The 12,782-nt window shown below is 58.7% G+C and overlaps 1 protein-coding gene across 1 annotated transcript; it reads right to left on the reverse strand.

Moving 5' to 3' along the window:
- Positions 1–556: 556 nt before the first annotated feature.
- Positions 557–5,479, reverse strand: PSMG4 (proteasome assembly chaperone 4). Its single transcript, XM_082346045.1, has 3 exons — positions 5,211–5,479; positions 3,617–3,692; positions 557–756 (listed from the first exon to the last, which is right to left on the reverse strand). The coding sequence occupies exons 1-3, from the start codon at positions 5,382–5,384 to the stop codon at positions 635–637; spliced, it is 372 nt and encodes a 123-aa protein (XP_082202171.1). The 5' UTR covers positions 5,385–5,479; the 3' UTR covers positions 557–634.
- Positions 5,480–12,782: the final 7,303 nt, after the last annotated feature.

Raw genomic sequence — 12,782 nt, forward strand, 5'->3', positions numbered from 1 at the left:
CAGAAAGACTGGACTCCTCCACCTGAAGCGGCAGGAAAAGGCCAAGGATTAAGACGACGCAGCAGGGGCCTGGGACCTGGAGGAAAGAGGGGACGGAAGGACAGACAGGGTAGCAGGAAGCCCAGGGAGGGGCTGACACACTCGGATCCGTTCAACAAAGAGGGTAAAACCGTGACCCAGGTCCTAGGGGCCACAGCACCGGGGTTTGCGAAGCATTTCCAGCAATAACCCAGCCAGGTGAGACCGTCCCACTTCACAGGTGAGGAAATGGGGCCCAGAGAAGTGAGACTCGGGGAGCAGCGGGACGCGGGGACACACGACAGAAGGACCTCACAGACCTCGGGCCTCGGGCCTGACGGAGTCGTGACTGATTTCCCCTCCGGGGACGGAGAGCAGCCCCTCCGTCTCACAACGGCCCCGATCCCCTCCCCCCAGGACCGCGAGGAACCTTCCCTGCCCTTCGCCTGCCTCCTCCTGCAGGTACAGCCCTGGGGCCCAACTCCAGTGACGGCGGGAAGACCGACCCTTTAGAAACAAACGTCACGCGTGACCCTGCTGACGGCTGGCGAGACCCCACGCGTTTATTCAGACGTCCGTCCGGGCGCACGCATCCGCGTCCTTGCTGCCGCCTCGGCTAGAACTTCTCGGGAAAGGCCTCCATTTCCTCCTTGATCCTGTTTTCTACCAGCAACGTGAAGCTGCTGTCGGTGTTTGGAAGGTTATAGCTGACAAACACCTGTTTGCTGGTCTTCCTGGCTGAAACGAGAGAAAGCACACGGACGCGTGCGACCCACTGCGGGGAAAGGCCTGGAAGAGGAAGGCGGGCTTCCAGGGAGAGAAGCGAGCTCTGACACCTGCGGCGTCACGGGCAGCTGCTGCAGACCAGACTACAGGCACCGAACAGCGGTTCTGAAGGCCCGGTCCCCATGGCCACGGCGCCGGGACCGCGTGAGAGATGCAGACCCTCGGCCCCGCCCAGACCCACCGAGTCTGTTCTCGGACTCCACCGTCTGAGACCCACCGCTCTGCACACGAGGCTGGCTGGTTGTGCTGCTTTTTAAAAAGCATAGATAATGTGCAAGTATTTAAAGCACTAAGGTCCTGGGACTTCCCTGGCGGTCCAGTGGTTAGGACTCCACGCCTCCACCGCCGAGGGCCTGGGCTCAATCCCCAGACGGGGAACTAAGATCCCGCGAGCAGCGGGGCACGACCCAAAAAATCTGTCTATACTTCAGCACCGCCCCCTCCGGCAACTCCCCCCGCCCACAGAGGGGAGGCGGCGTTCCTACACATACGCACGTGCAGGCGCACACGTACGATTGCTCAACGCGATGCGAGAGACGCGTTTTAGCTCCTTTCTACGGCACCGTTCACGGCTGACGTGAGCTGCTCCAACCGCCAAGAGCACGCGCGCTTGCACACCCATAACCTGCAGGCAGGACAGGTCCCGAGGACGAGCCAGGCGGCACAGGCACCGGTCCCCTCTTCCTCTTCCGGTGAAATAGCTCCTCCCTGGGCCCCACCCCACAGGGGGCGGGTGCAAGCCCCTCCTCCCCCCACCGAAGTCAGGGGCTACGTCAGTCCCATCGGCAAAGGCAAAGAGGTGGGGAAGGGGGAGAGCGGGGCAGTCGAGCCCCAGCCGCTCAGCCTGCGCACATTCAGCAGCAGGAAAGTCGCCGGCCCCGGGGGCCACTGATTCCAGCCCCTCCGCGAGCCAAGAACCATCCCGCCTGCATGGGCCAGCTGGCAGCCCCCCCCCCGCCCCCCAGAGCCACACAGGGCAAGGGGTCCCCGTCCACACCGAAGCCCCCAGCGCCCCCAGGCCGTTCACCTCTTCCACACAAGACACTGTCTCGGGGCACCTGTCTCTTCTCAGCACCCTCCAGACAACCAACGGCGGTTAATAACGCATTTTCAACTGCAGGTGACCTCCCTGCGGAACGGTCCCCTGTGGCCTCAGCACACGCGTCGCCTGTCCCCCTGGGGTGCTGGCATCTCACCACGTGTGCCCGTCCCTGCTGGGCGGTGGCCGAGGGCTGCAGGGTTTGCCGATACAGGCAGGTGGGAGCCTCCATTAACGTCTGACTTTAGTTAAGTTAGAAAGAATGTATTTTTTGGTCTGTGTTGTTTCAAATTATGCAGATTATAAATCGATGTAAGCCACGTGAATGTTAAAAACAGCCCCAACATTTGCACAAAATGCCCCAAAAAAGAAAAAGAACCCTAGTTTTCGCACACAAACTGCTTCCAGGCCTCATCTCAAGGACACCGGGAGCCCATCTCACTTCACTGGAATAACCAGCTGATTCGTGGCTCATCAAACGAGCTCCCGCCGCCCTCCTCTCCCAGACTCTCCACACTGGGGAGACCCACTGGTCCCAGCTCCACAAACCAGCAGCCTCCCTCCCTCCTCCACCAGGCCCGGCACACGGGGCCTGCCTGCTGGGGGTGCGTCACCCCGAAACGCTGGCAAATACGCAGTGAAGCAAAGGGGCATCAGGCCTTCCACCTGCTCTCACGTGGTTCACAAAAAACTAGCAGCTCGAACGTAGAGCAGGAATGATAGCGCCTGGGAGTCCGGGCGAAGGCTAGGCAGGAATCCTTTATATCTGTCCTGTGGCTTTTCTGTACATTGTAAATTGCTTCCTCATAAAAAGTTACCAAAATAACTTACTAGCCAGGCTGCTCTAGCTTCAGGCTAAAGGACAAGCGCAGTGGACGTCCCTGAGACACAGCCGCCAGGTCTCTGCCGCATCTCATGCGACCTGTGGGCCACCTGTGACAGCCCCGGCCCTCGACGCACTGGCGGTGCCTCCACCGCGTGGCCGCGCTGTCCACACGCGTGCGTCCCGGAGCGACTGACACACACATCCCCACTCCCCCGAAATCAGGCTAACAGGGCTGTCAACACAACTACAAAATAAGCTCCTCAAAATCAGGGCCCAGGCCTCATCGCCACACCCCAGCCGGGACCCGGGGCTCCGCACGTGGCTGGGACACTGTGAACACGAAGGCCAGACAGGGGACAAGGCTGCCCTGCCAGTCAAAGTCCCCGGGCGCCTGGGACCACCCGGCAGTCATGGGTATGAGCTGGGGGCATCTTTACCTGAACCACCTGGGCATCTGCAGGATGCGTGTTTGGGGTGCAGGGGGGCTGGAGCCCTCAACCTCGGGGCCCTGCTTGACGCCCTTTCACGCCCCCCTCAGGCCAGGCCGAGGGTGAGCTCTAAGCGACATCACCTGCGGCGAAGGGCGGTCCCTCCTGCTCCGCGGGGCCCCACCGAACCCCCGGAGGCTACCTGGGGCCGCTGCCCACTAGGCACTGTGGGCATCACTCGCCCTCTCCTCCCACAAGGAGCAGCAAATCACCTGTCACCGGTCGGCCTGGACGGCAGCCAGGGCGACACGGGAGCCCGTGGGGAGCACAAGCCCCGAGCGGCGCTGGTACCAGGTCAGCTCTCGAGGAGCCCAGTGTACGAGGCCTTCCTTCCCGCAGAGACCGGGGGTCCGCCTCCCAGACAGAGCCTTCCTCCTCCGTGACTCGCCTCCCGGCTCCGCTGAACAACGAGGTCCCCCCCCCCCCCAGGCACTCGGGCAGCTAAGCTGCAGGACCTACCTAAGCGCTGGGCGAGGCCGGTGGACGTCGTGTCGGACATGTCCCCAAGGAGGGCAGTGGACACTGGGATGGGGTCCTACAAGGAAAACAAAGGGTAGTGCTGCCCCACCTGCAAGGCCCAACGCTCCTGGATCACCTGAGCACCCAGGGTCCCACGGCCCCCTTCCTGTCCCGGGCTGGCCTCCCCCTGCTGTGGGCCTGTGTGGTCCTAGTTCTGCAGCCTCTCCTGGCAGCAGGCAGACCTGCCCGGTGAAGGGCTGGAGCAGCCCAGAGGGGCGGGGGCGCCCCAGCAGCTGACAGGGCCTGGAGGTCAGCGCAGGCTCTGGACTTTCGGAAGGTCTGAGCAGAGGAATGACGATACTGACTGCAGCCCACGGAGAACTGGCCGTAAGGCAGCGCTGAAGGCTGAACCACGACCTCCAAAAGGTACGTCCAGGTCCTAACCCCTGGCACCTGTGCAGGTGACTTTATTTGGAAATAGGGCCTTTGCAGGTGTAATTGAGATGTAACTTAAGGTGAGAAGGACCCTTCATCTAGTAGGACCGGTGTCTTCAGAAGAAAGGAAGAGACAGAGGCACACAGAGGAGAAGGCCTGTGACACTGGCGGCAGGACTGGGGGTGACCAGGCTGCCAGCAAGGAGCACCAAGGTGCCAGCAGCACCAGAGGCCCAGACACAGGGGACGACTTCTCCCCCAGAGCCTCCAGGAGGAACCAGCCCTGCTGACACCTTGATTCAGGCTTCTGGCCTCCAGATCTGGGAGGGAATCAGCCTCCGTTGTTTTCAGCCACCCAGTCTGTGGCACTTTGCAACAGCAGCTCTGAGAAACCTATAACGTGGCAAAGGGGGCCTCAGCCGCGGGGAGGGATGCAGGCTTGGCCCAGGCAGCAGGTGAGAAGAGGCTGGATTCTGCAGGGTCTGCTGACGGCAGTGCCTACTGCTTCACTGACACTGGGCGCGTGGAGCGTGGGAGGGGGGATCCAAAGATGACCCCAAGGTTGGGACGGAGCTGCTGTAACAGAGAGGGGCTGGCTGCCGGAGGAGCAGGGGCGGAGCCTGGAACGCCGAGCGAGAGATGCCTATTACACTCGCCAGCGAGACACGGGAGGGGAGGGGAAGGGCGGGAAAGAGGTCTGGGCCGGAAATGTAAATAAATGTGGTCAACACGGAGCCGGCAAGAAAAACAGGGGCAGATACCACCCCCCAGGGCGAGTGTGAGCGGACAGCAGAGGTCCCACGAGGGAGCCCTGACACTCCAACCAGAGATGGAGGAGGACCAGCCGAGCGGCGGGACGCAGCTCTCCCCGGGTGGGTAGCGCAGCCCTCCCCGACCCCGGTCCCGGGGAGCCCCAAGCGCCCCTCCCCGGCCCGGGACAGCCCTGGGGGCCACCGAATCCGCGGTCTCCCCGGCGGGCCCCTGGTGGGCACGGGGCGCGCGCCTGAGGCCCTCGATCACCGTCCGGCCCCCCCCCCCGGCCCGGCCTCTGGGACCCCATCCCTCCCCCGCATCCCTAGCCCCCTCCTCCCCCTCCCCGCCTGCCCCTTCCCTCCCCCCCGGCCCCTCTCCCCACCCACGGCCCTCCCGCCGCACTCACGTAGCGGGTGCACATGGCCACGGAGAGGTTGCGCAGGTGCGGCGTGGCCCCCACCCACAGGAAGAGCGAGTCCGTCAGCCGCATGACGTGGAAGTGGACGAGCTGCTCCCACAGCCTCGCGCTGAAGTTGTGCAGGGAGACGTTCCCCCGCGCAGCAGCCCCCGGCCCCTCCATGCCGCCCGGAGGCCCCGCCGCACGCGCCGGACCCGGTCTAGCCTCGCCGCCGCCGCCAGACCCGAGCAGGCGAGCGCCGAGAGGTCGAGCGCGCCTTCGTTTTCGATCCCGAGGGGGGCGGGGCCTGGGGCGGGGGCTCGGGAGTGGGCGGGGCGGATCCCGGTGTGGGCGGGGCTTTCCGGGGAAGGACGGGGCCCAGGTGGGACGCCGGAGGGACGGGTCCCGGGAGTGGGCGGGTCCCGGGAGTGGGCGGGGGCGGGCCGGGGGCGGGCCGGGGGCGGGCCGGCGTCCTTGCGGACAGCAGTGTACACTTGTGGGAGCGTCTTACCTGGTGGAGACGCGCCGCCCAGCAGAGGGCAGCGCTGTTCAGTCGGTGCCGCAAGCACTGAAAGCAGCCTCCTCCGTCCCTCGTGCTCGGTTAGATTTTCCAAAATCCTCCTGCTCCCAGCAGCCCCGTTACAGCAGGAAGCCTTGAATGCAGCTAGACGTGAGGATGGCAGCGATATGGAAAAAGCTCTAGAAAGGAAAATTGCATGGACTGAGTTAGGGGGATGGGTTGGCACGCCTTCGGACCCAGACCCCCCGAGCTGATGTCCTGTACAAGCGTGGGCCTTGGCTAACCGTTCAACCCCTGAGACTCAGTCTCCCCATCTGCAAAGTGGAAGTAAGAACGGGTGCCTCTCAGAGGCGTGGGAAGCAGGTGAAAGGGGGCCACTGTCATCCCTGCTGGGGACCTTGACTTGTAGTCACTCTGGGACACTCGGAGTTGACATAGGAAGGCTTCAGTGTGTTGGGAGAGAGTGTTTGTGGTAAACGCACACAGCGCCCATTTTTGTCAGATTCTGTTACAACTGACTGTTGGGTTTTATGTCAGAACTATCAGAGTTGTGCTTTTTAAATCTCTAATAGATCTAAGTTGACTAAATTGACATTTAAGAGTATTGTTAAAAGTTTGTTCCCTTCACTAATTATCAGTGATTCAATTATGTACTTGATTTTCTGGTCAATAGTTTCTAACAGCTTTATTAAGGTATAATTAACCTACAATAACTGCACTATTTACAGTATACGAATTGAAGTTGTGACACGTGTGTAACTCATGAAACCATCCCCACGATGCAGAGAATGTACATGTCCATCACCCCCAGAGGCTTCCTCAAGCCCTTTGTAACCCCTCCTGCCTCCCCCAAACACTGTGCTGTACTTGGTCACTAGTTTGCATTTTCTAGAGTTTTATGTAAATAGACTGTACCCTAGGTGTGATTTTTGGTCTGCCTTTTCACTCATCACAGTTATTTTGATACTCATCCAGGTTGTTGCATGTGTCGGTTGTTCCTTCCTTTGTGTTCTGCTGCGTGGACGCACCACTGCTTGTTTATCCCTCACGTGGTGATGCCTATTTGGGCTGTTTTCAGTTTGGGGATATTGCAGTCAAACTGCCATGAACACATGTGTACAAGTCTCTATGAACATATGCTTTCATTTCTTGTAGTTAAAGACCTAGGAGTAGAATGGTTGTACCATGTGTAACTTTTTAAGAACCTGACAAGCTGTTTCCACAGTGACTGTACCCTTGTATGTTCCCATCAGCAGAGTATGAGTTCTGGGTCCTCCACATCCTCATCAAACAGCCAGGACTGTATCAGCTGCTTGGTGTGGTCAGTCTTTTTCATTTTAGCCATTCTAAGGAGTATTTCAACGTGATTTTAATTTGCATTTCCTTAATTATTAATGAACCTCAATTTACACTTCACACCATACGCAAGGGTGAACTCAAACTGGTTCAGAGACCTAAACGTGAAACCTAAAACTGTAAAACTTCCAGAAGAAAACGTAGGAGAAAACCTTTGTGACCTTTAATCAGACAAAGATTTCACAATAAAACACCAAAAGCATGATCCATAAAAGAATAAATCGATGAACTGGACTGACAGAGCAGGTGATGTCACCCACACATCAACTCTAATACCCTCTAATGCTTTGTCCCCTTAGAAGACAAACACCATTTTTAAAACAGAGAGTTTCTCTCTAAAGAGTCTTGAAGAGCTGTCTGGGGAAACTAAGGCAACAAGCTAACACCCTGTTGCCCCCTGTTCTCCCCCCCACAAGCGGGAGCGTGCTCTGCCCCACCGGTGGGCTCAGGTAACCGCTGCGGAAGCCACATGACCCAGCAGGCAGGGCTCACAGCCTCCAGGCCCCCCATCCTCAGCTGCCCCTCAACACACTCTCCTGTGGTCCCCAGATTGCATCCTCTCATTTACCTTGAGGACTTTTCTCCTCAAGTCCTAACGCTACCCAAGCCCATATTCAGCAGATGACCCAGCTTCTGAGTTTACAAAGAAAACAGAGGTCATCGGGCTCAATTTCCCCAACTCCTTGTCCCTCCTCTCAAACCCTTACCTTCATGTGACCCCATTCCTACCTCCTTCTCCCCCTCATTAAGCAGGAGATGCCCCTCCCCTCGTCCCAGGTTGGTCTCTCCCCCTGTGCTCTGACCCTGTCCTCCTCCACGGCCTCAGGAACCCACTCCATCAACCACACTGGCTTCTCCAAAGACTCTGAGATGTGCCACCCAGACCCCTTCCAGAAAGGACGGGTTGTCCCAGCTGCTGGCAACGCCATTAGCAGAGAGCCTCCCACTGGGGCCTCCTGCAGTGTCTGCACGCCCTCCCCAGGGCAGCCCACACCCAGTGACTGGCAGAGGCAGCTGTGTAAAGGCCAGGCCGTTTCAGCCCAATGCAGGACAGCTGTGATGGGCCCTCTTCGCTCCACGGTGCCCACGGAGTCAGCTAAGGGTATAAGGTGCGGGTGATACAAGGCTAGTAGTCACCCTACACCATCACAAAACATTGAGGGCGGATGATCAGCAGTCACCCTGATCTCGTGGTCCCTTGCTCCGTCTCTGGGAACCAAATAACTGAAGAGGTGACCAGGTCCCCTGCAACACACTGTGACCCCCAGCCCTTCCCCAAAGGGACCAGTGGCCATTTACTCAGGTAACGGTACACTCGGGAAAGAGGGAGACCCAGGCATTTCAAGGGTCAGAGCTGGCGCTGAGATCTGAGGACCAGAAGTGCCATCACTGCCCTCCTGCTAGTGCGGGGGCCTACAGGAACCAGACGATAAACAGAGTGCTGGCCAAGGGTCCACCGGGTCTGCAGACCCATCTGGGGCCGTTCGCCTGGTCCCTGAACATGTAATTGGGGTGGACGCACTTGGAAGTTGGCACGCCCCCATACTGGGTCCTTGGCCTGGGGTAGGAGCTACCATAGTGGAGAACGCCACGGGGGAGCCTGTGATACTGGCCCACCTCAGCCAAGCAGTACTGCATCCAGAGGAGGATGGAGCATTGTGGATCCAAAGGATGCAGTGGCGGTGGTCCTCCTCCCTCTCTACTTCACCAGCTGAGGCTGGAAGACGGCGATAGACCACCATTAACTCAACCAAGAAGCAGTCCCAATTGCAGCTGCCTCAGCAGCTGTGGTATCTTTGCCAGAGCAGAATAATAAGTCTTCAGGTACATGGTAGGTGGACCAGGATTTGGGAAATGCATTTTCTCTTCCGATCAGAGAAGAGGAGCAGAAACAGTTTGCATTGACATGGATGGATGACAATATTCGTTTATATGAACAGTACTCATAGCCCAAGGCTGTGTTAGCTCTCCACCCCCTGACAAAATGTAGTCTGAAGAGCTCTACACTGTCTATAGACATTCCACATAATATCACACTGATGCATTACATCACTGTCACCTCTGTTTCACCAATGCCCTGTCGTCCTCAGCTCACACTTACGGCTGTATGCAGGATCCCATAAAAATAGCTGAAGAATGGGGTAAAAGCCTGAGCTTGGTTTTTGGATGGGTCAATGCAGGCTACAAATGGATGGCAGTTGCATTACAGATTCTCTCTGGCAGCGCACCTGGTCATCTACTGTGTGTCGACAGAGCAGTAGCCCAAGGTTAGAGTATGCACAGACTCATGGGCAACGGCCAGTGACCTGGCTGGGCTGGTCAAGGACCTGGAGGAAGAAAGACTGGAAGATGGAGGACAGGGAAGTCTGGGGAAGAGGCGTGTGGATGGACTGTCCCGGAAGTGTGGCGATCACTGCGTCACGTGCTATCACCCAGCAGAGAACGTGCACCACAGGTGACAAATTTATCAACTAAGTGACAAAATGACTCCATCACTTGATGTTGGTCGGCCCTGTCTGCCACCACCCAGGGCTGGCACAAAGGGCCAAGAACAAAATAGCCACGGTAGCAGAGATGGAGGTTCTGCAAGAGCCAGCAGCACGGAATCCCACTTCCCAAAGTCGATCCTGCAACTGCTGCCACCAGATGTCCTACTGGCCGGGAGACCCAGGCCCCAGCCCTTCTCTGGCGCTGCTCCCCAAGGGTGGGACCAGGGTGGTGGTGACGGGCTCCTTCCACCCAGAGGCGCCAGCGATTTGTTCTGATGGGAGCCACATTCCAGGTACAGGTTTGCCCTCCTGTCCGCAGGGCCTCAGAGAGCGCCACCATCCAGCTGCTTACAGAGTGTGTCCTCTGCGTGGTATTCCACGTAACGTCACTGAGACAGTGAAAGAGGTGGGAGAGTGGGCCCAGACCCACGGGAGCCGCTGGTCACATCACCCTCTGCCACCCACAAGCTGCCGCCCACCGAAGAAAGAGGTGCTCAGAGATGGTGAGGATGGGAGCCATCCCCCAGGACGCCCCACACAACTGGAACCGAAGTGCCTCCCATGGTGCCATGTCCCCAAGAGGAAGACCTCATGAGCCAAGGACGCCAGGGGTGGCAGCAGGAGCAACCGCACTCACCATCCTCCCAAAAACCCATCTAGGGGATGGTGCTCCCCAAACCGTCACTCACCGCAGGATCAGAGCCCCCAGGGGACATGGCAGGAGTCCGTGAAGCTGTTGCTGTGTATGGCTGTCGCTAGCACTTTGGGCTCCTTGTGTCCAGAGTCCCGCAAGTCTCGAAGCAGAGGCGGCACCCCAGCAGGGAGGTGCACCCCGATGTCAAGAGGCGGTTAGGGCTGTTGTCACCCCCAGGGGTAGGGAGGAAAATGTCCTGCTCCTGGGTGACCTGCCTGCGAGTCATTTGGTATCCCCTGCCCAGTTGTGACAGTAAGCGGACCAAAAAGCACCTCTGGCCTAAGGGCAGATCCCCCTTCCAGGAAAGAACTGTCACTGGGCCCTGGGGTCTGGGACCTTCAAGTGTCACCCCTCTTGATTACCTCGGCTGCCGAGAGCCTCCTTGCCCAAAGGTCTTTCCCGGGGGCTCTACAGCCATTTTAGCTCCGGAGCCCCCCATGGGGTTGTTGCCAAGCTGGGTCCTTGGACTCTTTAATCTCTTAATCAATAGAAATTGATAAGAGGCCAGACGGGAAATTCAGGCAAGGCTTTATTGGACTCTTGCTACAGCGCAAGTTAAGGAAAACAAGAAACAGGTGCCCTTGCTCGCTCCCTAAGTGGGCGAGGGGGCGAGCCGGTCCCTTAAACGGGCTAAAGGGTGGAGGTGGATGAGTGGGTCTGGCCGGAGTATCTTAGGTGGTGTGCCCACCCGCTTGGTGACGCCGTGTGCAGGGGGCACGCGCAGGACCCTGCCCTTGCTCCCGGCACCGCAGAAATGGCAGCTGGTTTGTGGTCTCTTTGTATCTTGTTGTTCATAATTTGCCCCAGCTGCGTATGCGTGCAGTTACCTTTAGTCCCTTATACTTTCTATTCTGTTGCTCAAGGAGACGTTTGTCCAGGTGCCAGCTCTGCAGCAAAGGGTCCCAGTTCCCAGGGTCAACCGAGGCTTTGGGGTCTGCACCTTCCTGCTCCCTTTGCCCAGTCCCATCCTCTCCCTCCTTCCATGGGTGTGGCTTCCCAGCGTCCTCTCTCATCAACATTCAGACTCAGCTCTCTGAATCTGCTTTCTGCAGAACCCAGCCCGGGAGAGCTCCTGCGGGGGCCTGCTCTCATCTCACCTGGCACTTGCCCTGGGCAGTTACATCCAGGGACCTGACCTCGCCCATCACCCACTCTCCGGAGTGTGACTCTGCAGGCGGCCTTGCTCGTCTTCGAGCCGCACACATGCCTCCCGACCAGCACCTCCTAACCGTGCCCAAGCACCTGGACCCACCATCTCCACCCTCCGCCGCCCCCGCCCCCAGCCCTCTCCCTCCTGTCGTCCCTACGTTGGTGAATGCACACCTGTCCCCCGCTTTCCCCACACAAACTCAGGAATCCTCTCTATTTCTGCAAACAGTGCAGACGTCGCCCACGCCCCACCCCGGCCCTCCCCCTGCACGCCCCGCCCTCCGTCCTGGCACAGACCCTGCCCGTCTGTCGCCCGGGCTGCCGCTGTGGCATTCCGACTGGCTTCCCCGCCGCCTGCTTCCCCGGCTCCCAATTTGTCTTTCTCACCGAACGAACGAACGAATGAATGGAGAGATGGACTGAGTGAATAAACCTGCCCACGTTACTGCCCCTAATTGTTCTTCAACGGTGTTCAGACCTAACACCTTTGCAGACATCAAGGCCCCTCACCTCCTGACTTGATGCCCTGCTGACAACAAGCTCCACGAGGCGGCCAGAACCCACCACCTCCGTTTGCCCTGTGCTCCACTGCACGACGTGCCCCTGCCCACCCCAGCTTTCCTGCAGGGGAAACCCCGGAGGTTTGCCCCGACTCTGCCCTTTAAGGAAGCCTTCCCCGCCTCGGGCGGACGGGCTGCAGCTTCTCCTGGCCTGCCTTTTTACCGCCCACAGAGCAGTCGTTTCATGCAGTGGCCTTTTTCATGCCCATCTTCCTTCTCAGGAAGCTCCTTAAGGGCAGCTAAGGGGTCTCTCATCTTCCGGGCGGTAGCCAGCGGGGGCCCTGCATGTCACAGGCAAAGCAAATATTGATTGAGTGGTTGACTGAGTGAGGAAATGCGGGAAGAATAAACAGAGAACTTCTCAAGGCTGCAGGCCCCAGGCCTGGCCCGCCGCTCATTAGCCCTGGGCCCCTCTGCTAGGTCTCCGTTACCTGAGCTGTAAATGGAGAAGACTGGCTTGGATTATCTCTAGGGCGCCTTCTAGGGCTAATACCCTGTGAAGATCAGATAAGAATGCAGAACCGTAACCAGATCCTTCCATTCCAACCCCAGCAGGAGGGTGTAATTCCGCAGGGGACCACAGGGTGGCAGGTGGGAAGGAGACGGGCTCCACGCAGAGTGGCCTTGGCTTTGCAAAGCGATGGGGAGGGCCTGAGTTCCTACCCTCAGCTCGGGGAACTCTGTCAGGGCCAGGCTTTCCTCTAAACTGTGCAATTTTAGAACACTCAGATCTCCGTCAGGGCCAGTCTTTTCTCTAAACTCTGCAATTTTAGAACACTCAGATGAAACAGCAGGTCCTGTTTCCCAGGTAGC

The sequence above is a fragment of the Balaenoptera borealis genome, assembly GCF_965194805.1.
Source record: "Balaenoptera borealis genome assembly, chromosome: 12".
Classification (NCBI taxonomy): domain Eukaryota; kingdom Metazoa; phylum Chordata; class Mammalia; order Artiodactyla; family Balaenopteridae; genus Balaenoptera; species Balaenoptera borealis.